Raw genomic sequence first — 26,583 nt, 5'->3', positions numbered from 1 at the left:
GAGTGTTGACACTGACTTCTCTTGAGGAGTGCACTCTTCTCGTATTATAATCCGAAATGCAATGTTTATTTCCTGTCTACCTCGCTGTTTTGTGCTGTGCTCATCATTTCTTGCAGTATATGTCATTTTTTCTGCACCGACAGGCTGCTCTGACAGGTTTTTCCCCTCTCCTTAAATAAAACCCTCTTTCTCTGCTGGGGTTTAGTGTGATGCAAGAATTCTAAATTAACATAAAAATAGCAAACAAGGAGCTTTAAAAAAAAAAAAAAAAAGTCCTCCACTGTCCCGCCCAGGGAGAGTATAATGTTGCAGTGAGTACAGTGTTCACTGGAGCTGTCCACAGAGCTAAAGCAGCACACAAACACACACACACTCACACACACTCACACACACACATGCACACTCACACTCACATGCACACTCACACCGTGCTGGTTCTAGCGAGATGTTTCCATTATAGATTCTGAGCAGCTGTTCTGTGGAGGAAGTGCTTTGAAGGACGGCTGTAGGGGGCAAACTGGAGTCCACAGTTCAAACAGGGTTCTTCGTCCTAACAAGCAGGGGGGGGGGGGGGGGGGGGGCGGTTTCTCTCCGGCGTGGGGGCGTGTGGGGGGGTGCCATCATTATCATCTTGGTCGTCCCTGCACGCCCGTCATCGAGGCCTTCAAACAGAGCTCTCTGACACATGCAGCGTCTACACTAACACTCAACGTTCATGCTATAACTAGTACAGAAGCAGGCAGAACAAAACAAAAACAGAAGAACGATAGAAATGTGACTGATCCCTCCTCTCCCCTTAGTTAGGAGCCCAGCTTAGTGTGATTACATCTAAGCTGCCCCTCTCTTTCTAGACGCCATTCGCTCTGTATGGGCCGTGCATCGGGCTCCTTCAGTTGTTTTGATGCGTGTCTGTTTTGACGTGAAGGGGTCTGAGGAAGAGGGAGTTCTCCGAGGGAAGGCGTTTGAAGAGAGCCGAGGTCGGGTAGAGTCTGAAGGTTGTCTCTGAGGGGTCAGGAGGAGTCTTTTTAAAAAAGGGGATTTTAAAAAGAAGGAGAGGCACGAGGAAGAGGAGCAGGATGCTGAGGAATAAAGTCGAGCGTTGGGCTCGTTCACTTCTGCGTCATGTAGGCTCCGATGGTGAGGCCGGCCGCCCCGAGCGCCGCCAGGCCGAAGACCGTCTTGATGGAGGGCCAGGAGCAGCTGAAGACAGAGTCCCCGTGTCGGTCGTACAGCTCCACGAAGGCCTCCTGCGAAACAGAGGAGGGATTCACACACTTAATTGGGCTGTCACAGGAAAACGTGTTTACCTCAGTCAGTTATCTGACGGGTGCAGTCGACTAGAAACCACCACGACAGATAAGCCGGCACGTCTATCGCTCGCACCGAAGACACAACAAATGTAAATGCTCGGTTGATTTCAAATGTGATTAAATTCATTTCAAAGATCTCATGAATTTTCTAAAGCATGTGGCCGCTGCAGCTTTCAGTGAATGTGACTTCAAACAGGAGCAGATAGAACATTTGCATGGATAATTTTCAGCGGCAGTTTAATATTCACAGAAAGGCCAACGCAAGACTGACTTAAAAAGAGGCTACACAACACGTCCGCCTGTGCAAGTGTGTGGCTCCGGTACAAGACACATTCACACACTGCACAGCCACGGGGCAGTTAGGAGAATCGTATCTCGTCCAAGGACACTTTGAAATGTGGAATCAGCTGGGAATTGAACCACTGACCTTCTGGTTAGTGGTTGATACTGTAGGTCATCTTGTACGACAATGCGATAACGTATCTGTACTTGGCTCCACACAGACAAAACCCGCTTGTTTAAATCAATTAATTATTGCTTTAACAATTTGGATCACACAAATTGTAAGAATAATTTGACTTGACTTCATTTTTATCTGCGCAAGAAAGAGGGTTGTGGTTTGGTTAATGAAATAGTTCAGATTTCTGCCTCCACTCCCAGTGGAGTCGGGGTGAATGGAGTCTTGCCCTTAGCACAAAAAAATGATGTTTAAGAATTAAGTTTAAAATATTCAACACTCAACAGCAGCAACTCTTTCCAGAGGCGGTTTCCTCTTCACTCCGGATAATTCACAGACCTCCCAGGGAGCAGTTTTCATAGAGACGCTGGGTTCAAAGTCAGGCCTGTACATAATTTGGCGTAACAGAAACATTATTCCGCGAAAGTCCAAATGTATGGATTTAAAATGAAAGTACATCTGAAAGTAGACGAACACAACAAACTCTCTGCACGACTAAATACTACCAGAGGAAAACAAAACCATTTTTTTCTAATCTGATCTATACATCCAACCATTATTGATGAGCTTTAATTATAAAGCACTTTTCTTAACGAGATAACAAAGTGATTAACAACAGTGAGAGTCGGGGGTACAGGTCCCCAGCTTATTGCAGAAACAAAAAACCATTCACTCTCCCATTCACACCTACAGTCAATTTAGTGTCTCCAGTTTTCCATTCCCCAATCTGCATGAGTGGGAGGGAGCTGGAGCACCCGGAGAAAACCCAGTAAAGGCCCACTGATCCATTAAGTTGTAAATAGTGTTATTACACCCAGAGCTGCTCCATCCATCCCTCCGTCCTGTGTTTATCGTCCCTCACGCGCTCCTACGCACAACCTTCGACGCTACACAACCAGAAACACACTGTAAACAAGCATGGGAATCACAAAGAGCCCTTTGGCAACTGTACATCAACTGATTTTCTTTTTTTCTGTTTTTTTTTTGCAGTTGCACGAGCAGCCGCAGCACTCAAGCATAAATATATTAATGTAGCCCGGACCCTCTGAGTAACATGAATGATTTCTGCTGCTCACAGGAGTTTTTATTTTAAGAGGACTCCGTTCTGCAACCGAGAAAGCGCGAGCGAAGGCCCGGGCTGCATTTAGCTGCGTGTCTTAGACGAGGAAATACAGACATCCGCGGTGACAGCAGGAACAGCTGGACAGGAAGTCACGGTGCTAAGCCTCCAGTCCCCCCCAGCACCCCCCCATCCAACCGCATACACACACGCACACAAGTAGATTATCTCAAATTCAACTACAGAGTGTCCTCCAGTGACACAAGTTGCCAATTGAATATCAATAACAGCGCGTTGAGGCTGTAGCTCATTTGGGTTCTTACTCGTAACTTGATCTGTGAACAATGGGGAATAGTCACGTTTATTTCCCTACAACATTAATGTGTCGGTCCCCATGGGAACTTATTATCATATTATTCTGCTTTAATCCATCTGCTTTAACTCAGGTTACCTGCTGTTATTACCTTTTGTGTGCGTCTAACTAGAAAACACACATTTCATTTTCGACCTTGATCCAAACAGAACTGGGTCACGATACCCTCCCATTAATTGTCACATTTTAACGTACGATTTCCTTTCATCAAACAAAAAGCCCACACAGGACTAAAAAAGGAGACATCCATTCCAGAGTGCAGCGAGGGAGACAAAAGTATTTCCTGTTTCCCCCTCGCCTCCCTTCCCGTCCTGTGGCATTCTTGAGGTTGGGGGCCAGTGTGTGACACAGAGGAGGAAGGATCAGCAGTTTCTTCCCTGCTTTAGACCCTCTGGTGTCAAAACACACGGCTCTCTTAAATCAGCTGCAAATAGCTGGAACCACACGGCATTTCCTTTGTTGCAGCTGAGCGGTTTTAATTATCCAGGGCTAAGACATGAGCGTCTGTGAGGCTGTACCAGAGCTAAATGCTGATATGTTCTTGGAGACAATACCAACAGGCCACGGAAAATTAAACTAATAATCTATCGAGAGATTCCAGGAGTCCCTCTCTGTAGGTATGAGGCTCACATATCTCAAGAGCCATTCATCATATCAGCCTTATCTCACTTGGTATGTGTTTTGGTAACTTCGAATACTCAGGCAACCAGAGCTCTGTAGCAGCAGCGCGTTCACGACAACTGATTCTCCAGTTCAGGGTTCTGCGTTCTAAGCCGAGCTTCACTGAACGCTGGATAAAGAGGTGAACAGCTCTTTGAACAGAAGAGGTGGTGCAGCCTCCGGGTTCTGTGGACTGAGTCCGGCAGCAGGTCTTTGCTTGGCGTGGCTCAATTACTCCAGGTCACTTCCACAGTTTCAGAAAGAAAAGCTGCAACCTGCATTAACACAGGCAAAGCATACAGCCCAGTTAGATTTAGAACTACCACACTAGTTTAGCCTAACCCAAGCCCTGTCTATCACTGATGATTACCTCCCCCCTCTGGCCGGCTGGATCAGGTCAGAATCAGAATCAGAATCAGAAAGGATTTATTGCCAAGTAGGTTTACACCTACCTGGAATTTTCTTTGGTAAATAGGTGCATACATTTAACATGAAAAAATTAAAAAAACTTATCAGGAGTTATGTCCCTAATGTTCATGAGCATCTCTCTGGTGAAAGAGCTCCCGGTTTATAGGCAAAAAACTGAATTAACAAACAAGACAAGACAAAACAACGCGCACCAAAAAACCAAGGCAGCCGTCCGCGGCGCCATCTTGATCGACCAAGACCAAGGTACCAATCATAGAACAAGCTCTGTAGTCAGACCTCCAAATGAGACCTCTCGACTTCATCTATTTTTTCACCTACGTGTGTAAAATTTACAGTTTATTGAGGCAGTTACATGAAACGGCCACCAGGTCCTGCATCGGGTTAATATGGCCGACCACTTCCGGCGCGTGCTCGGCTAAATGACAGAGTCATGAAGCGTGTCCCCGGTATGTCCCAGACAGTCGGCATAGATTATCATCTATTTAAGTCTGAAACAAAAAAAGTGGGCCAATTACAGTAAGAGGTTCGTAAGAGCGGTGATGGATGTTTGAAAGAATCCCACAAGGACACGGATGGTAATAACTCCAGACTGACTCAGGGGAGGGCCGGGAAATAGAGGAAGGCGGGAGGGGAGGGGGGGGTGGGTGTCAGGTGGATATCATGAGACTGAGGCATGCTCCATTTCAGCTCCTGGAACTTTTTCACCCACACGTTAGCGAGCGCTGCTGCTGCCGCGGCCATGTGAGCAGTGTGAAAAACAAACCCTGGCACTTTCTGTTCTCACATTCCTGTCTCTTCTGTCTCCGTCTCTATTGACAACCCATAATGAAAACGAAAGCCTTTGAGGGGAAAATAAGGACAATAATAATAAGCAGCTGCCACAGGAGGACACAGAAGGTCGACCGGGACAGTAAAGGACAAAACATCTGCATTCATCACATCAACAAAAGACAACTATAATCCTCCCAAAGAAAATAAAAAAAAACTCATCTTTGCCCTGGAGCGAACCATCTGCCGCCAGCAGCAGGTGTGCATCAGGGAAATAAAGTCCGGGCTGCAGCTCTCTACAGTATTCACTTTTTGGATCAATGGCTTTTAAAAGGTCACAGCTGCCCCACAGAAGCCATGAATCCAGTGGGAAAGGGCCCAGCCAGGTTTACACACTCCCTTTCCATTTGTTTTTTGTTTTTTTTACAACACACAATGAATCCCTGGGAGAGACACACACAGGAGTCAAGGCGTCAGACTGAGCAGCGAGGACTTGAGAGGATCCTGTACTCGGCCATGGGGTGGCAACTTTGCTGCCCGAGCGTCATTGTTACCCAGGCTGGAAACTTCACACATGATTTGCTTTTCCCACCAGCAGGAGAGGGCCTGTCCTCGACCTCTGATTTGTTTTTCCCATGATTCAGACCTCTGGGTGTCTTTCTCCCGGACACAAAGGGATTCTGCACTGTCGTCCTCCTTCGATGGCCATATGTGACCAGGAAATGGGCCTAGCAACCATTTGCAGATTCCTTCGGGTAAACCCTGGGCTTGTGTGCAAGATAATGAGTCATCTCGGGCACTTGGCTACAGCTCCGTTAAAAACCCCAAGCAGCGCTTTGCCAAAACAGAAAAATGATTAGGCAGTCATCTCTGCTGCGGGACGTTTCCACGGCTAATTGCGGGCAGGCTGGGACAGAGAGAGAGGGGATGTGGGTTAAAGTTCAACTTGTAATTAAAGTGCCTGTTGTGGCTTTGCTGCTATATCCACCTCTGAACCGAGCTGCTCCCCACGCTCTGTTTATTTCCTAAGCATTGGAACAGTAACATACTTACAATATTGCATACGCTGCTGCTCTTTGATTTTCTAATGAGCCTCTCGCAGACTTCTCCGCAGCTAATTAAAGTCAAACTAAACTCCCATTTCAGGAGCCACAGGGAAGTAATGTGAGATTTTAAAAAAACGCAAGAAAGGCATGAATGTCCTTTGTAATCTATCTGTTTTGATCGTAGTATGGGCCACACTAATATATCCCTCTTTCATGTGTGCATATGGTTATTTTCATGTACCATTGCACACACACACATGCAGAAGGAAAATATAGAACAACTCTCTCCACACACAAAGGCAGACAGGAAGACGAGCGCTCATCTGGCAGCAAGGTCAGGTTCGATCAAGTCAGGGAACTGAGACTGTCATCCATCGACCGGACTGGCAAAAAGGAGATGACGGGGGAGTTTGTTGCTATACTCATTACCCGGTGAATCCCCCTGCGTCAGCACCAGCACACAGCTCGGAGCTGAGGAGCGATGAGCCCTTCACAAATCTGCGACAATACTGCAACACCTTGAAACAACGACCTCACAGCCGAGGGAGGACAGGCAGGAACAGGAAGGTTGTTAATATCTGGAAATGAGTCCCAATCAACAAACAAACTTTTAGTAGATCACACGATCAAAGATATAATAAATGTCTATGTAGCATCATTGACATAAGACATCCTCCCAGAGGTCAAACAATTAGTCAATTCAGCGATTGGTCGATCAATAGGTAATTATTCTTGCGCAGTTTTGCATTATCGACATTCTGCATGTAAATTTCTCTGGTGCAGAGTCAAGAGGAGAGAATCGAAACCTTGCTCATCTGTTGAATACAAAGTGACCACCCACAGCTGGTTAGCATTAGCTTAGCATCCAGACTGGTCACAACGGGGCCATAGCTAGCGAGGCTCTTTCTGAAGCTGAGCAAATAAACACAGTGAAGAAAAAGGAATCTGTGTTTAATTTGTTCTCGAGAGAAGTTATTGTTACCAGCTACAAAGTGAAGCTCATCCACCCATGAAACGGCATTTTAACATTTTTCAACATGGGCTCTGGGAATTTCTTAGGAACATTTTTCACAATTTTCTAACATGTTTAGACTTAAGCTACTTATAAGTAAATCGCAAACAATCCGCAGGAAAGTTATTTCTAAAATCAGTTGTAGACCAGTGTAGGATAATCAATGTCTATGTGTCTTTAAATAAGCACAGAGAGCTACAACACTGATGAGGACACATTGAACCACTTCTGAAAGAAAATTCTCCACACTAAAGCACCAAACTGTCATTAAACAAACTTAGAATCTAATAAAAGTGATGGAATTAAGCACAAAAGGTTTTTAATCTCTGGTTCCACAAGTAGCCTCACAACTTCCTGCTTATTAACAGCCAGACGAGATGTTAACTCTGAAGAAACCTCAGTCTGTCTTGAAATAAAAAGAATCAAAAGAAGAGTCTCGACATCAAACCAAGGAAACAGAGACGCCTTTTTCATTTTCCACCTCCAGAATTTCATTGAAGACTCAGGTTTCACACTTGTGTTCTATCAACAGTCATTACACCGGACTCCAGTGTAAAGGGAGAAACAATCTTGACGTCGGATGCTAAACCCCAAAGCTTCATAAATATTCAAATTTGCGTCAGCGGCAGTGTTTGTGTGTTTACAAAACAGCAACCCCCCCCCTCCGGGGAGTGGGCCTGCTCCGCTGGAACATGAAACGTGATCGCCAGTAAATCACCCACACTCCTCATGACTCTCTGTGCTTTTTCTCTTCTTTCTTTCTTATTGTCTCCATTATTTAACGTCTAAACCACCAGATAAATGAGGACTATAGCTTTACACATGAGACTTTGGTTTCTTAGGAGATGAATAATGCTTCAGTAAACTTGTTTTCTTTTTCATCCCATTAAGGAGGCAGCAGAAGGAGGAGAACCACTGGAGTCAGACCGTCCAATTTGTGCAGACGCATGTAGTTTTTCTGAGGTTTTTTCTTGGAGTGCAGAGAGATTTCGAGCTGGCAAACACCCCCCCGATCTATTTGCCTACCCTTGACTGAGCAGTTGTGTCTGATCCTCGCAGGCCGTTTGTTCTCGTCGAGCCCGCTGATTTTTATTGACCAGCTTTGATCCAACGTGCAATGAAGGACTGGGTGACCTTGCAGGTACAGAGGAGCGAGGGATGCAGAGTGGGGGTTTAGCTCTCCTGTCACCTCCCTCTCCTCGGTGCATCGGGACCTCTTCACACCTTCCCCATGCTCAGAGAGAGTCATTTACAATCAGTCACTTGTCCGCGCAGAGAGAAGAGACATCAAGGCAAAGGGAAAGCTACAGAGACACAGTCCCACTCTCTCACAATAAATCAGACAACCCTCTTTTATTCTTTAAAACAATCCTCTCCGATGGTTTTGACCTTGAAACCCATTTTAACCTCCAGCATTCATCCCAGATCCTTTACAATTACCCAGCACTTGGCACAATGGCTTCCTGAAATAGATACAATGCAGCTAAAAAGACGTCTGCGCCGAACCCATCCGGGGGAGGAAGTGACAAGAGTTGAGCCGGGCAGAAAGCTGCAGCTGCTGTGATACCACTCAATATCAAGAGGGTCTCATCTCTACCTCTGCTGCAGGGTGGCCCCACTTCTAATAAAAACAACTCTCTCCTGTTTAAAAGGCCACTGGTGACGTGCAAGAGCAGGGAATGGAAAAGGGCCGCTGAGTCATTGCGCACACGTGTGGAGGCTGATGTGTTTGGAGTGCATTTAACACAGCTTGAGTGGTTTTCGAGAAAGGCACAGGAAGTCTGCAATGTTGGTGTCTAATAAATCTACCTTTTGTCTCCAAGGAAACCACGCGCGGTACATCGGCTGCTCTGATGACGTGTTTCTGTGGCTTAAAAAAACCAACATGTAAGCGTCGTGAGAGCCAGTAAGCTGCGGTGCTTTTCTCAGGGATGGTTGAGTGAAACTCTCCGGTTGTGTTGTTGCTCGTACAAAGAGCCACTCGGTGGAGGAAACTATCTGTGGCATTCAAAACATGCAGAAGAGTTTCACGGACAAAGAGGCAAGGCCGGTTTCCCATTCACTAAAGTTAAGGTAATCATTAAACTTTCACATTTTTAAAGTGCTTTAAATCAGCGGTCTACTGCTGTGGACAGGAACTAAAGCATCACTTATTTCTGGTGAAACAATGGAGCATGTGAGGCCCCCGTTGCTGAGCTGCTCCGGTGGCTTGGTTCAGATAAAAAAGACGCTGATAGAGAGCGTGGGAACCAGCGGACTCCCGAGTGGCCTGTTGCTTCTCCTGTGACAGACACAGCCCATGGGAGAGGTTCATTTCCTGTGACAGGGGCGGCACGGTGCCTCTAGCCTTAAAAGTCACCGCTCACCCCCTAAGACCCTGAGACCACACAACCACCATCTGAGCCAACGCTGATAATAGGCTTCTGTATCTGAAGGACCACTGTATAGGGCCTTAAGAGCGGGATGTGTGGGAACGCCATGTGCAGCGTCCTAATTGAACTGAACTCATGATGTCATCTGCTTTGGGATGTTCTTGAAATGAAGCATTCACTTGTGGTTTTGTGCGCTTGAATCTGAGCTTTTTTCCTTCTTTCAAGCTCTTGCGTAACAGAATTACACAACCCTGAAGTTCAAAAACAGGGGCTTCTGTTCAGTTTGTGTGAAGTCACTTCCTCTGCCGGACACTGTGGGGATGACATCACTGTCTCGGTTGAGACTATGGCTTCTCTGTGGTAGAGCCAAGAATGGTTGAATCAGTCTGTGTGGGTAACTAGGGAAAGACTGATGCAGGCCAAACATGTAGTCATACAACTGTCGCTGTGGAGAAAGGAAGGGTGGGGTGGGGGGGAGGGTTAGGCACTGTAACTAAGAGATTTGTATTTGTTTTGAACCATTAAGCGACTCCTAAATCTTCGCCCTCCAGTGAAAGAACACGAAACCGTGACAAAAGGCCAGGTTTTTATTTCCAGGCAATGTTGTGATTTTGCTTTTGATGACGTCCCAAGTTACAAGAAGCAGAAGCACTGCCAAACAAGTCGAGTGTAACATCATCCGACAGAGAATTAAACATGTTGGCGGAGGAGAACGTATCGGGACATCAAAGCCAGAAGGGCCAGCGCCTCTCGTAGTCTCCTCGTTCATACGGGAGACATCTTGTAAATTCAGCAGATAAATGAAAAGCTTGTCACGTTAGGCGCTTTCGGAGCGGTTCACACGTGGCCTCTCGGGTTGAGCTGTGTTCTCCATGTGCCCACGTGAATGAGAGAGGCCACAGAGAGCGAACTGAGCAGATTGAGGATCTCAGATGTCCGATAATGTGAGAGAGAACAATCCTCTGTTTGAGGCGCAGGCAGCTCCCTCAGGAAGACGCTTGAAAGTTTGAAGAGAGGAGCTGAACATTTTCCACAGAGTCACAGTGAAGGCATCTGCTGCCAGTGGTGGAAAGTGCATTTACCCAAATACTGTCTTTCTTCTACTCTACAACACTGTAGAGAGAAATATTGTACTTTTAATAGAGCCTGACTGTTATTGATTCTTAGGTAGTTTCTGATATATACATATAAACCAGTTCACGCTAACGTTATCATGTTAGAGTCCAGATCATCTTTGTTAGTGTTTTATATAATCAAGTCTTAAAAGGCCTCCCTTGTGAAAGAGATTTTTAATGTCAATGGGACTAAACTGGTTAAATAAAGGCTTATACTACTACTTCTACTAATACTACTACTACTAATAATAATAATAACAATAATAATAATTATTATAATAAAGTAGATGTTGCCATAGCACTTTTGTAAGGTTTTGAATTCTGTTGTACTATTACTTTTACCGAAGCAAAACGATCTGAAAACTTCGACCGGTAATGGTTTTCATATTTGCATCATGCGAAAAACATGTGGGAAGACAAAGCAAAACCCAATATGGGAAGGAAAGCAGCTTAAACCGCAGACTGAGAGCAGAAAATTGTGAAATGCGTGACAAAACATCTCGTATCCTGCATGGAGAGTGAGGTCATTTAGAAACAGGAGGGAGGGAAAGCGATCATTATTCTTCGCACATTTCAACTTCCGACAAAAAAAAACCCTAAGCCGATACCCACAGCCAAATCTTTCCAAATCTCAGAATGAGCACAAGACGTTCTCTGCACAGACATCCCCCCCTCTCTCCTTCCCCCTCCTTTCAGACTGGGAATACTGGGGGAAAGTTCAATGACCTCTCTCAGGCAACCAGCTGATTTTCATCCAGGCTGAGGGGGAAAGGAATGAGAGGAATGCATTGATGTGTGGTAACAAACAACTGCACTGTGCACACCCGAGAAGCCTGATATGAGAAGGAATGAACCCTGGGATAAGTCAACTGCAGAAGGAACACGGCTTAAACATACACATACATTATGTAATAAAATAACTAGAACTACACCCATCTCAAACATAGATGAATGATAATGAAGCTTCATTCGGTGGCTAAGTTACTTCTACTCCCTGTCCTTTACTTTGCCTCTCGACTCAGTTTGGTGTGAGTCACAGGGACCTTGGAGAAGCTGCGCTGAACTGTACGTTTTTAAAAAGAAGGATAGTTTGAATTATCTGTGCAGGTTGGCTCACGCTAAGCTGTGTGACCTTCGCAGTCTTCACACACAGACCAAAGGGAAACAGAGCCTACATGAGGAATGATAATAAGTTGCCTATTGTGACATCGCGGGTCTGGTGTGAAATGTGCAGAAAGCTAATAAGGAACATGTCAGTTTCTAATAGAGTTTTTTTAAAAGCATTGTCTCCCTGGAATAATCCATGGAAAATGTCATTAGTTACATTCAGAGACTGCCTGTTGTCAAATAACATTGATGCTATGTGAATTGAAGATGAGAGTATATAAAATAAAGTCTTTTAATCTGTAGATAAATTAACAGGCCATTTTTATTTTCATATTGTATTTTATTGCAAATTTACATCTACTATCTGTCTATGCATAATCCATCCATCATCGATCATGGTAAAGAATGCTACAGTGATATATATATATATATATATATATAAGTATTTGTTGCTGTAATGAATAAATCTACCTGGCATTGGATCTATAAAGTTTATTTTAGCTAATCTGTATACAGGAAGACATTTACACAGATATGAACCAGGGCGTGTTTGAAATGTTCCTTCTTTATTTATTCTTGTGCTACTTAACACCGGTGTGCTCTTTCCTCTGCTTCTAGTCAGGAGGTGGATCAGCTGAGAATCAGATGATCGTTGAGTCAGATGACTCGAACAGGAGACTTGAACTATGTTTGCTCTGTAAATGTCGGTGGAGTGAGCTAATCTACGCCCACTTTACTTAACAGCATGAACTCCAACGAGATCAAACCCTCTTTATCTACTAGCTACATTTGTTCTGCTTTGGTCTTTCAACCTTGGCGGTGGAGACCATAATTACTTTTTTTTCCCGACTATCACCTCGCCAGCCTGGACCTGGCTGCGGTACATGTGGCGGTCAGAGGGTATGGACTGTGTGTTTACGGCTTTACAAGCCTCCTCTCCCTGCTCTCCTCCTCTACAACCCTGTTAGCCTCACCTCCTGATCAAAGACTCCTTGTGAAGTTCAGCCATTTCATCCAGGAATATTTTTCTAACCCATCTCCTCCCTGGAGTGCAGGAATGTGGACTCGTATTAATGAGAATATTGAAGGTCAAGGAGTCTGGCTGCCTCACCCTGATAGACTGGGTGGCTTCAGAGGATGAGTTTTGAACCAGCCAGCTGATAATTTGACACAGTGACAATCAAAGCTCTTTTTTTTCTCCACAAATGGTATAATGAAATTCTGTAGATTAAATGGAGAGAACACGCATAGTTATTGGACTCTCTCTCTCTTTTTCTTTTACAACCATGAGTGGTCATAAAGTGTGAAAGATAAATGAAGCACTTTACAGGTCAATTAGCAGAGTTGATTAAACTACTTGCGGCTACATTTGCCGACACGAGCCTCGTCTAGACGGGTCACAGATTTAACGCTTCTCTATAAAGCAAAGGGGCGCCTGACATAACTGAATCCAGGCATCGTAAAAATGAAAAGAAAAAAAAAATCAAAATCTGATGCCTCCAGAGAACATACACAGGCATTAATCACTGTACTGTCAAAAAAATACCAAAAAAATGATAAATAAAACACCTAAGAAGAAAAGGAATCACTGTCAGTTCTCCTTCTTCCAATTCTCCCCATTGCCTTTGAAGTAACTGTCATTATTTGAGAGTGGAATAACCAATTAAAGGCGGCGTTCGTAGTAGACTCGTATAACACCACCACGGTGCTGCTGGGATATTCCTGTCGGAGGTAGGTCAGTGTAGCAGCAGGATTTCCCAGAAAGCAACAGGGGTTATCTGTGCCAGTGACAAAATGTCTTCACCACTGAAGCCGATCATCCTCGCTGCCACAGCTTCCTACGACATAAGCCCATCAACGTACTGTGCAAAGCTTTTATCTCACAATCGGAGTGCGTTGCTTTTTTTTCTGCAATCAGGTGAAAGTGAGGCAGCGTGAGAAAATATCTCGTCTGGGTCTTTCTTTCACCTTCAGACACAGCCACCGGTTCACTGGGTTAATTGAGTCTTTGCTGGGAGATACCGACACAGCCCCATCGGAAACGCTCAATCAATACAACATAGTCAAAGTGATATCCGAGCAACGGCTGACCTCACTCACAGCGTCGACTGAAACAGATCCCATTTCCTGTGGGACGTCGGCTGCGCTGCCCAAAAATCACATTGGTTGTAGGAGGGGTGCGGAGACTTATTTACCCCAGACCTCCACGGACCAGGCAGAGAAATCTATTTACCATTATCTGGCTGTTGTCAGTTTTTTGGGAGGGCATGTACTCAGCATTTCAGAGAAGAGCCAATAATGGCATGCTGTTTGTTAATGGCCAGTGCTGTGGCTAGTTGCACTGGGAAATCCCAGGAGAGATGGGGCTTGTGTGTGTGTCTGTGTGCATGTGTGTGCATTTGTTCAAGTGTGTGCGCACCGCTAACAGGAAGCTTGGGACCCCGGGGCCATCTGCTCCCTGCCATGGCTCACATGTCACCCTGTGACAACACAGCATTATTGATTCACACTACCACATCCACTTCTGTGTGTACACACTGTTGTGCCACAGTGGATGTGTGTGTGCATGTGCGCGGGTGTGTACACAGCCATTTTGTGGACGGCAAATAATTGATTTGCACCAGGACATCCGCTTTTGTGTTTGCTCGCCTGTGTGCGTACATTCATAAACTTTCAAAACCTTGAAAAGCGACAGCTCAACCAAATAACTCACAAAGTTAATGGAATAACAGTGTTTTGCTAAAGCTGAGGCTTGTATTACTGATAATAGAGAGTTAACACTTGAATCTGCTGCAGGTTCCCTCAGCAGTACAGAGTACTTTAGCCTTTTTCAGCTCATTGTTTTGATTTTGCTTCACTGTCACTGGCAACATTTTAAGATGCATCAAGCAACAAAGCAAAAAGGCTCAAAAACCCGATCTATGCTACCTCGCAGGAATCAACAGCTGACAGACAACTGCCTTGAACACATAGTGAACATACTGGACTGATTTAACGGCTCAAGATTAAGATATTATTTCTCGGTGGAGACCAAACCAGAGCTTAAAAAGAGATCGAATAGTAGTAGACTGGATGCTGGACACATGAGAACAAATGAATGACGCCCAACCAAGCATTACTGCTTTACAATCTCTAGCTACTGCTGAGTCTTGTACCAGAATCCTAATTGTAATAATAAACATGTATTTGTTATCAGCATTGACAGGAATCATAAAATGCCACAGGTACTAAACACAAACCTCTGAGGTTACTGGGGCATTTCTTTGGCTGGAAACGTTTCCAGAATAGACTGTCAATCAATGTCGGGTAAATTTAAAATAATCTTATTTGCAGGATTTACTATGTAGGTTATACTTTTCCATAAACCGTGCTTTCCCTTCATGAACCAGGCAGAAATAAGACATCATCTTTGCAGCTGCATTTTAAACAGCAGAAGCCATTGTTTCTCTGGAAACTAATTGAGAATATTAAATCATAAAAATAGAAACCTTTTGGGGGGGTTTGTCCCAAAAATATCTACAGAAGCTAGACATGGGAGGAACCGTTTAACCTTGCTCTATATTGATATAGCGCCGCTTGCAAGGGTGGGCCCTATGGCAAAGTCAACTGGTGTCTCAGTGGGCTCCTCATTATCCAGCTCCCACCATGACAGGAAAGGTGGAAAACTCTTTTATCTGCAATCTCAAACGCTTTTCATTTCTCTTCCATGCAGAGCAGCAGCGGGTTTACGATAAGTGTCGTGATCGCACAGGGGGCAACAGGCCGGGGATTTACGAGTAACATGACAATTAAAGGACCACACAGGAGCAGTGATGGCAACACTACTATATTTAGAGGCCTCTCACGTGTCCCTGCATTTTTCAGGGATCCGGGGTGTTACCTGACACTGGAGGCCATGTCTCTGGGTATTAGCGTGTTGTTTGTGAAGAGGCCCGGCACGTGCGCGTTTATAAACAAGTGTTTATGGTGCTGGAGTGAGCAGACAGAAGGAGATGAGAATAAAGAAGGGAACTAGAGAGACGTAAGCTCCTCGCGGCAGCTCAGACAGCCTTTGAGATTCTACTTGAGGGGCATCCATTTAGTGTCCGAGTTTATCTCCTCCATTTATTATTCATCAGTGAGTGTTCTGCCTGGGATAGTAGTGCTTTTAAACAGCTTATGAAACAGGAAGACAGCAGGTGATTGCTGATTTAAGCAAAAATAAGCAAAGGAAACACATATGGCTGAATCCAAAAATACCAGTCTGCAGGCTACACACATTGGCTCCAGCAGCCTGAAGAGAGAGTCATAATAAACAAAACAAAAACCACACGCACACGTCAGCACGCCGGCCGACTGCAGTTCAGTTCCTGAATGGAGCGCGCTCAGCTGACATGATAGCCTGTCCAACAAAAGAACCAAATGGCACACGCCCTCCGCTCAGGAAAGAAACACCCAGGTCATCTCCATTATTTATTTACAGTGGCAGTTCCCCCAGCAGACATTCCTCTGGCTCTCCTGAGGAGGCCCAGAAATAAGAACACAGGATGGGGTGGAGCGTCTCGAGGGGGGGGAAGCGAGGCCGTGGAAAACCGGCAGAGCGCCTGCAAAGCCCCAGAGTTACGTTCCAGAAACTGTATATCTCTGCTAATCACGTTAAAGGGAAAGTTCGCCCAGAAATTAAGAAATTCACTCATTATCTACGCAGCATTCTGCCGATGGAGGGGTGGGTGAAGTATTTGATTCCACAAAACATTTTTGGAGTTTCAGGGGTAAACAGTGTTTCAGCCAAATCCAATAGTAAGTAAATGGTGACAACTCCTTCTTCAAACAAACAAAACCAATAGAAAAAAACACACAAAATGCCTCCATGCTGCTCCTGTGGTGTCATCCAAGTGTCCGGAATCCCCGATATTCAAATTATACTCAAAAAGGCGTCCTTTACTTTTAGTCTAAATATCCGCTGTAATCCACGGGCGTACGCAGATCCAAAGGAGGAAAAGAGCAGACATTTAGGCCAAAAACATGGTTTTGAGTTTTGTTTCTGTTGTTTTATACGTTTGAAAAAATGGTCACAATGTACTTCAATTGTGTTGGATTTGGCTAAAACGCTTTTTAACCCTGGAACTCCAAAAGTGTTTACTGGACTCAAACACTTCTCCCACCCCTCCATCGGCGTAGTGGTGAGTACATTATGAGTGAATTTTCCTCTTTGGGTGAACTATCCCTTTAAATGACTGTTTCCCATACACAGCAAAGGTGCTCATTTTCTGGCACGTTAATGGCAGCATTGGATTGGTAAACATGACATACAGCCAAGTGTCACGTCGAGTTGAAAAGATCTGAGAGTTCAGGTCTGACCTCATGTTCCAGTGAAGAGAATGAGAAACAAAACATATTCTCTTTGTTTTAGTTTTGAAGAGATGCCGTGTTTCTGTGATTAAGAACGACAGCATGTCTGCAGTTTGAAGATCAACTTGATTCTACTGTCAGAGAATAAAAGAATCGCGGCTCAAATTCCGAATAAATAGCTGAATTAATAATTGATGGCACAGTTTCCAGCTGCCACAAAAGCTTTGGTTTGTTGTTGTACGCAGTAAAAGTCTGTAAAGTAATGATGTGGAGCCAGACTTGTTTTTTCTCAAGGAATATTATTTTCGGTGAGAATAGGAACAAAAAGATGTGGTAACCAGGTGTGTTTGAAGGGAATTTAGGGGCCCTGGGCAGAAGGGACTATTAAAACCAACCCCCCCCCCTCCCCAAAAAATAAACACATTACCAAACCACATTATTCTAATCTACAAATGATTACTTTAGTATCAAATTAGTGCAAACCCCAACCACCATCCCGAACACATCATACTTGCTCCTTTAGACGTTCTAGACTTCAACTAAACCAGTGTTCGAATTACGTGGGAGCCAGAGGGGGCTGAGCTCCCAGAGAGTGAGGACTAGCTCCCATGAAAGCAACAAAGTCAAAAATCTGAGGGGGTCTCTCATATCTGAAGTAGGGGTGCAACGATTGGTCTACAAAAATCGATGACAAAAATAGTCGAATTTACTCGTCGATGAATCGTTGGTTACGTCATAGCGCGTGTTTCTCGTGCCGTGCAGCTGAACTAAAAGTCGTTTTACCGGAGGTGCTGATGGAAGTAGCTGAGGAGTGAGCCATCTCGCTTCCTTCCTATCTCTGAAAGCCGTGCATGTGCAATAGCGACAGAACATGGAGCAATGGGTGCGTCCGTTCCAGCGTACCAGGAAGTCAAAAGTTCGGGAGAACTTCACTCTTAACATGGCCCGAAAAAAACTACCTGCAGTATCTGTGCAGCGGACCTGCTCTGCATGGAAGCATGACACGCGCATTTGAGGAGGAGCCACATTTGAGATCGTAACGGAGACGATGCGGACTCGCCTCAGTAAGATGTTATAGTATATGAACGTATATACCTGTGTAAACCTGTGCGCAGTATTCTAGAATCCATTACAAAAATATGGTTTAAACTTTTTTTTAACAAGTTTAAAAGCGTTATGTTATCCTATTGCCTGACAAACGTCTTTTTTTTTATCACAATTATTTAGTCCGAAGAAGACTGTAGTTTGGTTTGTGGATGTTTATATTGCTGTTATTTTCCCTGTCATTTTTGTTAACAGGAAAAATGCAGTCTTGATTTTAAATTAATATTTTTTTATTAGCACTTTACCTGTCCTTGGTTTTAAATTGAAAAAAGCTTGATTTTTCTTTTTTTTTCTTTTGTGTCAACAGTACCCTTATATGCAGCAAAGTTTATTAAAATAATTTTTTTATTAATGAAGTATTGACCTTTTAATGTCTTTATTTTCAGTCATCACAGGCCTTGAACAACCTCAAGCAAAATTTAAAATCTGTTTGCTAAATAAGAGCAATTGAGAATTTGTGTCATTCATAATGACAATAATAATCGGTGACTAATCGACTATCAGAATAGTCGTTAGTTGCAGCCCTGATCTGAAGGTGTCTGCCATATGTGACATTGTAATTTAATGTTAAATAACGCTCATTATCCATCCATGTGTGGTCTCTTACCATTAAGACGTTAAATTAAAACAGGATACCTACCTGACGCCCATGAACGCAGCATGACTGCACTTCACCCCCACACCACTAGGCTGGAGCAAATCGCATAGTAGACATAGTAGCATAGTAACAATTTGACAGGTCATAAAGTCAGAAGAAGAAGTCGTGTGCTTTTAGCTTAACATGCTTTTGAGATAAATACATCTAGATCTAAAAGAAACATCACGGTCAGTTATGCCACTGAAAAAAAGGCCACCGGCGCCAAATTAATATTCGGCCCTGACAAGTTTCGGGTTAACAGCCAAAAAAACTAAAAATAGTAGAAGATTTAAGATCAGAAAATATGGGTTTCCTCTTCGATTTGGCAGTAATGAAATTAAATATATATGGACTATTACAATCAATAATATATTGAAATTAATTAAAATAAATCAATTTCTGTACAAAAATGTCTCTGTCTGTTGTGTGCGTGCGTCAAGTTATAAACAGCCTATGCCTACCGTGCGCAAAAGCGCTGCTCGCGCCTAGGCTATTTAATTGTATAGCCTTGGTAGGCTTTGTGCGCGGTGTGCCAACTTTTTTATGAGATAGAGACCCCCTTAGAGACAAAAAGATAATTCGAACCCTGAACTAAACTGCATAAAGTACGACGCTTTTGGCTTTGGTAGTTGGATTGCAGTTTCCTGTAGATCGCAGTCACAGAATATAGCCCTAACGAAATTCGTTATTGAGGAGGAACATAATCAGGATTTGTTTTTGGGCCCCCCTCCCACCCAGTTCGGGGACCCAGGTTATTTGCGTACCTGCTGCATCGCCCCTGGTAGTAACATCACATGTAGCAGGTTTTTCAGTAAATTGTGCCCCAAAATTCCTGTATATATCCGGCATGGATATATAGATCGGATTATATAAATCTTATTCAAAGTAAAGGTGAAGATAAAAGTCAAATGAGATCCTTACATATACCTGACAGTCAACCATTAGTTTCTTTAAGGCAGATAAACCTCAGCAGTAGAACTGACTGTAGGAGACTTTTTATTGTTATTCTCACCACACCTCCTAAAGAGGCTTAGACATTCTTCCTTAAGTATTCCAAACACTCAGAGACCCAGATAGCAGCGAGACTGGAGATCTCTCCTGGGCTGCTCCTTAAAGACAGCATTAATGTCAGATTGATTCAGAAACGTACAGCCCAGAGCTGCCTGCGTCGGTAGGAAATGTTTCTGCGATTACAGTTGCCGGGCTGACGGCTGTAAACACAGTGGCAGATGGTGAGCGACTGGGGCCTGCGCAGCAAAAGGGGTACAGTACAGGGGGGGAAATCTTGGCTGCTTCTCGCCACACTAAGCCCTTCAGTCTCTATTACAGAGCTGCGGGTCCACATCAAGAGATAACATTGTCGTTGAAGTCTCCAAACTCGGCCTCGGCTGCAGAGTTTTCTACTCTTGCAGCGCTGAAATGATGTCGTTATTTCTCCGTTTGGAAATTACGGGTGGGAGTGAAAACCCCTGAATGCTATTTGCATGAGTAATCGTTCCTCTGTGTGATTGCTGGGAACAAGACGTCAGAGTTGGTCCCACAGTCTAGGTTGTGAGGTTATACTGATAAACAACTGACTGTAACGTGCAGAGTGAAAAGAGAAGATTTCTACTTGGATCGACCATGAGTTATAGAGCTTATTACAGAGCACAACTCCTCAAATGTAGCATTCCCACCATTACCAATGGAGGCTTGTTTTTGTATGTTGACAGCCACCTGAATGGTGCAATAGTCAGTGGCTGACTTGCTAAATATAAAGAATTGGAATCAAGAGGACACAAATTGAATGTGAGACCTCTTTAACTCTTCCATGATGGGCTGTATCGTATGTGCTTCCTTTATAATTCAGTTTGTTTTTGTTTTTTCTTTCCTCTCTTCCCCGCCGACATGTCACCTATATGGAGATTAATGACTTCCTCACTGAACTAGATCCACTCAGCCGCAACAAGGGAGTAGTGGGGTGCAGCCAGACGCCCACAACACCGTAGCAACATGCAGGTCCCACCCGTTGATGGGCAGATTGTGCTCGGGGAATCCCCCACTAGTTGGACCCAAACCAAGCCAACTTACATTGTCCTGTCCTGAAACACACACACCTGTGAGACACACAGAGAAATAGGCCACCTGGTTAGCAGCATTCCTCAGACACCTGATCCTGCTGTTTGAGGCTGCAAAAAAAAGGGCTTTTACGCCCCTCAGCTCCTACACGATGAACACAAGACTCGAAAACAAGACGACAGAGTTAAAAGTTTGCGTCTATGTGATTACGTGCTCAAAATGACAATGCTAACATCCTGGTGTTAAGTAAGTACAATGTGTGCTATGTTCACCACCCAAGGTTTTGCATGTTAGCACTTGCTTGTTGGCACGTGTCAGAACCAACAGCTAAGACAGTTGAAAAGGTGTTTTCACATGGTTATTCATAAACTGAGGAATTAGATATTTGGACATTTTGACCTGATGCTGGCGCTTAACGAAAACCCCTTTTGTTCTCCACAGTTATTACAGTTCATCCTGAAGGGAATGTCAATGTGTGGAGCAAATTTCATGGCAATCCATCCAATAATTTAGATATTTCACAATAACAACCAAAATTTGGAAACTCATCGTGACACTAAAGGAAAAATCATTGGATAACCAAACTCGATACGATTCATCCTCTGGGCACCATCAATGTCTGAACAACAATTAATATCCAAAAGTTAATGAGATGAACTAAAAAACACAATTGTAACACTTGAAGCAAAGTTGTGGGATCATCAAACTGAGTAAGATTCATCCTCTGGGGACCATCAATGCCTGAACAAAATTCCATATCCAATAGTGGTTGAGATTAACTGAAAACTACAATTTGTAACCTCAATTGTGACTGAAGAGGAAAAGTCATGGGATAACCACACTCAGTAGGGTTCACCCTCTGGGGACCATCAACATGTCCTAACTATAGTTGTTGAGATATTTAAGTCCAAACCACTGAGGTGGACCAACCAACTTACTGTCAGACATTTGCATCTCTACAGCATGACTAAAAATAACAGAGATGAAAAAAACAGGAATCAGTTTCTGAAGCTGATCTCACTTAACTTTCCATAGTTGTGAAACTGTTGCTTTTCCCCCACAACACATTTGGGCATTTTGCTCTGTGCTGCCCCCTCAGGCAGTAAATATAACAGAGGTCAAGCATGTAATTTCAGGAGTTGAATGCCGCCTGCCACTTTGTTCAATCATTTTTTATTTACTGCAACCACCAGTACATAAACACATTTGTGCACCTCATGTGGGTGAGACTGTGGCCTGGATGCCATGGTCCCCTGATGTGAGCAATTTCTGTCACCACAAAGGTTGAGTTTAAAACCGAGCGTTAGGGAACAGTGTCTCACCCCCTGGAGCGAGGGAAGTAATCAGTGCGGGATGGCTGCAATTTCACCCTGAGCTTTGGATTTTGCCAATACAGTAAGTGCATTGTTATTTTGAATGTGCAGATAGCTGTATTTAACTCAAACTATATTTGACTCACTGGGGATGCCTAGACTCAACAATGATTAGTGGGCGCTACTATTCCAGGCTCAAATTGTCTCAGAAACAACAGGAAACAGAGGGTGGCTGATAGAGACCTGTTTCCACACCACTCTAACATGTCAAAATGTCACTAATGGGTTGATTAGCTCCCACCTTTGTTTTAAGAGTGGTGGAAAACACAGGATTCACGAGTGAGCAATAACACAACGGAGAGCATGAGCGACCATAAACACAACCTGTCTGAACGCAACCATGTTTGTTCAACATTGTCAACGTTGGGAAGCTACGTCAACACCACCAAAAGAAATAGTGTCTCTTGTTTTGGTCAACAGTGAAGGGACGGATACATGAAATGTGCTTTATTGTGATTCATTTTCTTAAATTTACCTGCAGATAATGGATGAAATGAAGGAAACGAGCCATTATAAGTGTGACCCCAAAATGGATGGACAAGTCCCTCAGGAAAGTCCATGATGAGCAACTTGGATTTAGAAATGTGGCATGTTTACTTCATTGCAATCCACTCGAGACTTTCACAATAAAACAGCTTGTTTGCCACATTATTTCCAAGCAGTGGCGGCCATTGTTCAAGCCAAACCAGGCTACAACTGATGACACTGAGGTCGTGTCCTTGGTTTTTCCGCAGCTGCATGGGCAGTGCATTCTATCATCAAAAACTAATACACAAGGAGTTTTTCATTGGCTGATTCTTATATTTTTGTGTATAAAGCCAAGAAAAATAAAAGAATGGGTGAATAAAAATATTCACTGTTAATCAAAGCTTCTCTGCCCACAGCCCTGAGTTCACTCAAGGGAAATATCTCCAACATGGCAAAGTCGTCAGTAGAAAACCAAACTTTCCTGTCCAAACCCAGCCTTGAATGAGGAGAAAACAACCTTTTTTTGGCACTCGCTGAATGACTTCATTATATTTCAAAATCCAGCCAACGAGTCCATGAAGAAAAAGGAGACGCTGAATTTCACAAACCCAGTCCAGAGCGCAGACAAAGTTCTGTGCCTGCAGTCAGTTATTAAAGGTCAGGTAACAACAAAAACACACATGTTAGGAAATTTCCCACAATGATGAAGGCATTCAAATGTACATCTAAATCAACACCAGTGTCTGATGCTGGACCTCTAAAACATTAAGGCTGATTAGAGTGCACTGTGCTAAACTGTTTTGGAGCCTCGTTTGAGCCCACTTCACTTGGAAGTGGCTTTTGAGCTGTTGAGAGCAGAAATCCACCAAAGTGACCCATAGTGGAGACATATGTTTTCAAATAATCCTAAATAATCCTTTTGGATTAAAAAAAAGACTGTGCTTTCGCTCTCCAGAGGATGCAGAGCAGCAGAGACACAGCCCTCTCCGCCCGGATGGAAAACACAGACGATGATGATGATGACCTACATTATCGTGCAGTGGGCCCAGGCTGCAGAGACACAGAGCAGGCCGGCCTGTGGCAGCTTCAAGGCACAGGTCTGGGGGAAAAAGGCAGACAAAAGGGTTCCAACCTGAATGCACGGAGGAGTGCATGTTAAACACACGCGGCTGTGGGGATGAGCGCCCTATGTTCCTGGAGGGATCCCCCCCTCTGTGGCTGCCTTTGATATGTGCCACAACCTGCCACCTCCAGGGGCAAGGCACACTCAAGGGGAATGTTAAACGGTCCTTCCCTTTGAGAAGATATGTTCAATATGAATCATTGATGACCGTCCCCCCCCCCACCCCTACATCTCCAAATCTGATACCTTCCAGCTACAATAACCAAGCAGCACAAATGTTATGCTCTCATTAAGAGCATCAGTGCTAATTAGAGGCTAATTCATGGCAGATTGGTTTAGCAGCTGCCGGGGAGCAAAGAAGTCACAGAAACAGGAATGGATTCCTCTCTGTGCATCTGAGCAGGAAGTGTGTTCTATAGATTCCTACCCTGGTTCCTACCTGAAGCTCGTGTGTGAGCTCAGCCCTGACCGGCCATGCCCAGAGGCCTGAGCACATTAATTCAATAGTTCTCTCTTTGCTGACATGTGTCTGGCCTCTTCCCTTCTGCTGGGATTATGACTCGTTGCGTCACATCCACCCTGCTGCACCAGAGCTCCACAGCACGTCAGGCCTCAGAGAATGAAAATGCATGAAACAGCCGTGCTAGGCTTTCTCTACTGGGACACATGAAGATACTGGTTGTGTGAACTGGATTTTCTCCTGGCTCTTTTATCCTGCTCTCTCCCTGACGTCTGCGTGGCTGCCGCTGGCGATCCACTGCACTGGGGGGCGGGCTTTCCCAGTACAGCGTCGGGAGGTGTGACACAGCAAGCTCCCTGATTGGCCAAACGAGTTAAACAGCCACCGCGGCCGTCCAATCGGAGCAGCCTCCTGCGTGAGGCCGTCCATCTCGATCGCTCCCTAGCGCCTGTCGTGCGTAATGGACACATCTAGAGCTGGGTTTTTATTAATGATCACCACCGGACGTGGTTTTAACGTTGCGTGACATTTAACCCCAGCAGAGAGCACATGTTGATCCACACACACACACACTCACACACACACGTACGCAGCGGAAATTCACTGATTAAAAAGCGATAAAAGGGGCGAAGGAGCACTTTTGCGCCCCCGTGGCACCAGAACCTGCAGCTACACGGGAATCACACCTACCCATCCCCCGTTGTCTTTAATCCAGCTGTTCAGAGGTCCATTCAAATACTCTGTCATCCACTCCGCGATGTTCTCCACCTGCGAGCTCATCTCCTCCCGGGCCGCGCACTCCACGCACACCGTGCCCCCGAACTCGAAGAAGGCGATGATCCGGCCCCAGTTCACCCCGTCCCGGAACAGCTCGTCGATCACCTCGGCGAACCGCCTCTGCGCCGTGGTGGAGGTGAGGTAGAGCTGCCGGGACATCTCCGTGAAGTCCGGCTGGTACAGTCTCTCCAGTTCGTCCCCAGCCTCCCGCAGGACCCGGTGGATGGCGTCGTGGGGCTCGGGCTGCGGGAGCCGGCGGAACAGGCTGGGGAGGCTCTGGGTGTCGGGCCCGGTGCTGGCTCCACGGCACCGGCGAACCAGAGTCGGCTGTGGGGCAACTATCGACCCGTTATCCGCCTCCTCCTCCTCGTCCCGCACGTCATCGAACCCCCACTCGAAGCCCCTCTTGGAGAGTTTATGGCAGATGTACTTTTCCACAATATAACGATTACTCTCGCTCGCCATCCCGGCTTAATTTGTGGCACTTTTGTGTAGACAGATGGTGTCCTAAATCAAATGCATTATGATCGGATGTGCACTATGCTCCTTACGCACGAGCCTGTCCCCGAAATCCGGTTCTACAAATTCCAAAATGCAAGCGATGCAAGCGAGTAATCCCCGCCAGCAGGCAGAGAAACGCTCCAAGAGTTGAGGAAATCCTTTGATTAAAAAACTGTACAGGAAAACGATTTTAAAAGTCACAAATGTACAGAGTCCGTGGAAGCAGCAATCTTCCTTTCCCCGGATCCTTGCAGGGACATGGGCGACCTTCTCTCAGCACAGAAATCCAATATGCGGAAGAGGGCTGGAGTGTAGTGTTGCTCTCCAGTGCTCGTTTCCCCAGAAGTGGTTAAAGAACCCAGAAGCACATGAATGGAGGCCGGAGCTGTGCGCGCCTGAAGGGGCGTTCAAACGCCGCCAAACTGGGTTAGCAGCGTTTTTACGCACAGACCGTGCGCGGGACCGTGAGCCAGACAAGGTCGGACTGGAGTCCTCTTCCTCCTGCTCCTCATATCCTCCTCCTCTCCAGCAGCAGCAGCAGCAGCAGCCTGCCCACCGCCGCCAGTGGGCCAGGCTCTCACTGGTGAGGTATTCCTGACGTCAGCCGCGCAAAGTAATTCCTTTGGCTGCGCTCGGAGACTGCGAGTGAAGGATGAAGAAGTGCACCAAGGATCATTAACAGCGTCTATTCTTATTAATACGTGTTTAAACAACGTTTTTTTTTATTTTTTGACTTTTTATTTATGACTTCACCCAGATAGCTTTCATTCGGCTGCTCGCCCAGACAAGAGCAAGGGAAGCTCTTTAGAAGATGTTGGCTCATTCATGAGCAGCACACAGGGCTATACTTTGATGTGGTCCAGCCACCCCCTTGTGGAAGGAGATCCAGTGTTGCAGCACACAATTGATGGACCTGTATAAAATGTCCCTCCGTCCTTTGATGCCCTTTCTAGTGTCCTTTCGCATTTCTTTTACACCACATGTCTACTTCTTATTCTCAAATGGGACAAACAAAGCATCAAAAAAACCTGCATGCTGCAAA

General features: G+C 45.0%; 1 protein-coding gene across 1 annotated transcript; it reads right to left on the bottom strand.

Moving 5' to 3' along the window:
- Window positions 1-585: 585 nt before the first annotated feature.
- bcl2b (BCL2 apoptosis regulator b) lies at window positions 586-26,054 on the bottom strand. The gene is made up of 2 exons (XM_061083899.1): window positions 24,954-26,054; window positions 586-1,247 (listed from the first exon to the last, which is right to left on the bottom strand). Exons 1-2 carry the CDS (start codon window positions 25,503-25,505, stop codon window positions 1,110-1,112), a joined length of 690 nt encoding a protein of 229 aa, XP_060939882.1. The 5' UTR covers window positions 25,506-26,054; the 3' UTR covers window positions 586-1,109.
- Between the last annotated feature and the right edge of the window lie 529 nt (window positions 26,055-26,583).

Source organism: Limanda limanda, chromosome 13, assembly GCF_963576545.1.
Source record: "Limanda limanda chromosome 13, fLimLim1.1, whole genome shotgun sequence".
Lineage (NCBI taxonomy): Eukaryota > Metazoa > Chordata > Actinopteri > Pleuronectiformes > Pleuronectidae > Limanda > Limanda limanda.
Note: the sequence above shows the minus strand (reverse complement) of the source record. Positions and strands in the feature narration are given on the sequence as shown.